Here is a 2,872-nt window from a genome sequence, read left to right as displayed (position 1 = left end):
TCACTTCTTGTTCGCCTATTTTATTTCTTTCCCACGTTTAACAAATTGTTCACTTTCATTCGTCTGATATTATAAGGATTGTTGACTGTTAGAGAAGCTAATGAGATAAGTTAAGGTGGTTTTTAATTGTTTGGAACACAAGCAATTAAATATCATTACGTGTTATGGTATTACTCCAATCCAATGAGGCGGTCAACACACATTGATAAGTGGTATACACAAGTTAATTAGAACCTATTTAAAAACAAAAAACAGGCGGTATAAAAGGGTAAAATTTGCGACCATTTTTTTTAAACAAAATCGTCTTTAAATTAGTATTGTTGAACTATTTAAGCATATTAGGTTCTTAAACCAGCTTTTTATACGCAGATATAACATTATAAAAAGTTCTATCGAAAACACGTTTACAACAAAACGTGTTATATTCCAAATCAAGCGTTTAGACACTTTTATTGATAAGCATGTCTAAACAAAAGACCAGACACCATGCAAACGAGGCATAAAGGTATATCGGGGCTCTGTACACACAGATCAAACCATAGTGGCGCAGTATACATTAGCGCAATGTGAGTCAAACTGCCAGCGTCGCGAAAAATGTAAAACATATAGAACAGGTATATGTCGTGAGCGTATAGACCACTTGGCATTCAGCCTCTTAATTATTGCACTCCCACAGCAAAGCTTGCACCTTTCTACTGTTATTGCACGTGCCCTTTCGATATGCCCAACAGCACAAATACGCGGCCGGGCAAAAAACACAGTTACGAGTAGTAGGAAATAAAAAGATTCTGAAATCCTCGAAAAAAAAAACAACTTTACTCGCGTCAAGACTAGCTTCCATTCACGCGAACTACCTTTAAGCTTTATAAATAAACGATTCAAAATCTTGATTAAAATTTCTGAATCTTGATTAAAATTGTCGTTCGAAAGGTTAGCAATCTGCAGTGGTTTTCCTAAAAAATAAAAAAAAATTATATAATTTTGGTGAACTATGCTCCACTTCTGAATACAGTTCATAACAAATCGGCAAGTTAACACCATCATACATGCCAAAGAACAAATAATATGTTATCCTAAGGAACATAAGAGGGGAACAGCTCACCACACTTTACACCACGAAAATCGAGAAATTTTGGAACAATTTTTTCGAAACATCATTAAGAAATTGATGGCAACCTCTGTTACACAAATTCGAAATTAAAAAATAGATCGTTTCATTTATCAATTGAAAATTAGTAGAGATAGGCTAACTTTACGATAAAAGAAACATGAAAAAATATTTCGAACATATAGCTAATGGCAAGCAACAGTGACATCTTCACAGTTATGTGGACGCGAAAACAAAACGAATAGTGAGAACAAAGCTGAAGAAGATTTCGGAACCGCCGTCGCAGTTCACTCGTTCAAGAAAAACAACCACCAGAAATAGCCTCGGATGCGATACACAAAATAGCATCTCGAGCTCCGACGAAAGAAAACAGGGCGAAAGAGCGAAAACGGCAAATCTGAAACTTGAACAAAAAAAATAAAAGACGACGATTCACGTTTCGTCGGGAAAATCAAAAGCGCGCGGAGAACTTTAAATAGGGTTGCGGCGCGGATGAAGAAAGCAAAGGCTGAAAGCACGCCAGTCCACCGCTCAGTTGTGCAGCATCTCGTTGAGAAGAATGATGTAGCGTCGCGTCGCCTGCAGGATTTCCACTTCGCTCATGTTCTCCTTGGGTAGGTTGCTGGGAGGCAGGAGCCGACGCAGACGCACAAAGGCGAGCTGCAGCGCAACCGTGCGCAGACGTTTCCTTTGGTGGAAAAAATGCGTTTCGTTAGCGAAGACAACGTAACACGCGTTAGATGTAGGTATAAGCCTATTAGGGCTAATTTTAAGACCGTTTGTCAAGACAGGTATAAAACATAAAATAATTTCTTAAAATTTTACAAAAAATATTTTTTGCCTTATAAATAGGCATCTTCAGTTTCTTAATCCAAATGAATCTTTCTTTTGCATTTTATTTTCTGCGGGAAATTTCTTACTTCATAAAGTGCTTCAGCCGTTTAGGACTATTCCTAGATGTTTCAGCAATACGAAATCGTCGCACGTTATTTACTTGGTGTGTTTTATTCGACAAAATCTTAATTAGTGTGTTACCCAGTGGTGAAAGTGGTTTAGTTTTCTTGTAGTAACGACGAAGTTTTTAGGCATGACGTTACAAAGTTCTTAACGGGACATCTTAAATAAGGAACCTTAGGAAACCTGAGGTTACCGTTCGATGTAGCGCACAAACATGCAACTGAAATCGTGGTTTAAATACATTCGAAAATTTGGCCGTATGGTAAAAAGATACATAGCATGATAAAGAAACACATTTTGTTCCGAAACGGCGTATCCGCATTTTTTTTTAACGGAACGCCGTTCTGGCAGCAATTCTTTTGCCGTGGGTTATAATACAAATGCCCTTTGGATGTCTGATTGTGTTATACAATGTTATCAAGTTAAACACGAAATAATGCGTTGAGCGTTGCTCCAAATAAAGTATAAAAACCAAGGCTTCAAAGGTGTAACTTTTGTGGCTGTATACGTTATGTTAAACATTGTTTAAAACAAATGTCTGAAAATCCAATCTAACGTTTAAAAATCAGATACGAAGTAACACGTTTAATCTAGCGGTTATTTTTTATTGTTTAAAGCTAAACCTCAATGTACAACAAATCACACCTTTTTGCGGCTTCCGACGCTTTTTGAATCTTTCTGTCGTTTCTCGTGTTCATGTTTGTAGTGGTGATGCTGGTTTGGGACTTCATTTTAAGTTTCAAACGGCGTTACAACAAAAGTTTTACTGCAGAAAGACCAAGCTACAAGGAGCAGCACCAAGCAATC

General features: G+C 37.3%; 1 protein-coding gene across 1 annotated transcript; it reads right to left on the bottom strand.

Moving 5' to 3' along the window:
- Positions 1-439: 439 nt before the first annotated feature.
- LOC146169644 (uncharacterized) lies at positions 440-2,872 on the bottom strand. The gene is made up of 2 exons (XM_083390697.1): positions 2,711-2,872; positions 440-1,796 (listed from the first exon to the last, which is right to left on the bottom strand). Exons 1-2 carry the CDS (start codon positions 2,794-2,796, stop codon positions 1,640-1,642), a joined length of 243 nt encoding a protein of 80 aa, XP_083246823.1. The 5' UTR covers positions 2,797-2,872; the 3' UTR covers positions 440-1,639.

This window comes from Ascidiella aspersa, chromosome 1 (genome assembly GCF_963924565.1).
Source record: "Ascidiella aspersa chromosome 1, kaAscAspe10.2, whole genome shotgun sequence".
NCBI classification, from domain to species: domain Eukaryota; kingdom Metazoa; phylum Chordata; class Ascidiacea; order Phlebobranchia; family Ascidiidae; genus Ascidiella; species Ascidiella aspersa.
The sequence above is the reverse complement of the archived record's forward strand: the minus strand, read 5'-3'. Positions and strand labels throughout refer to the sequence as shown.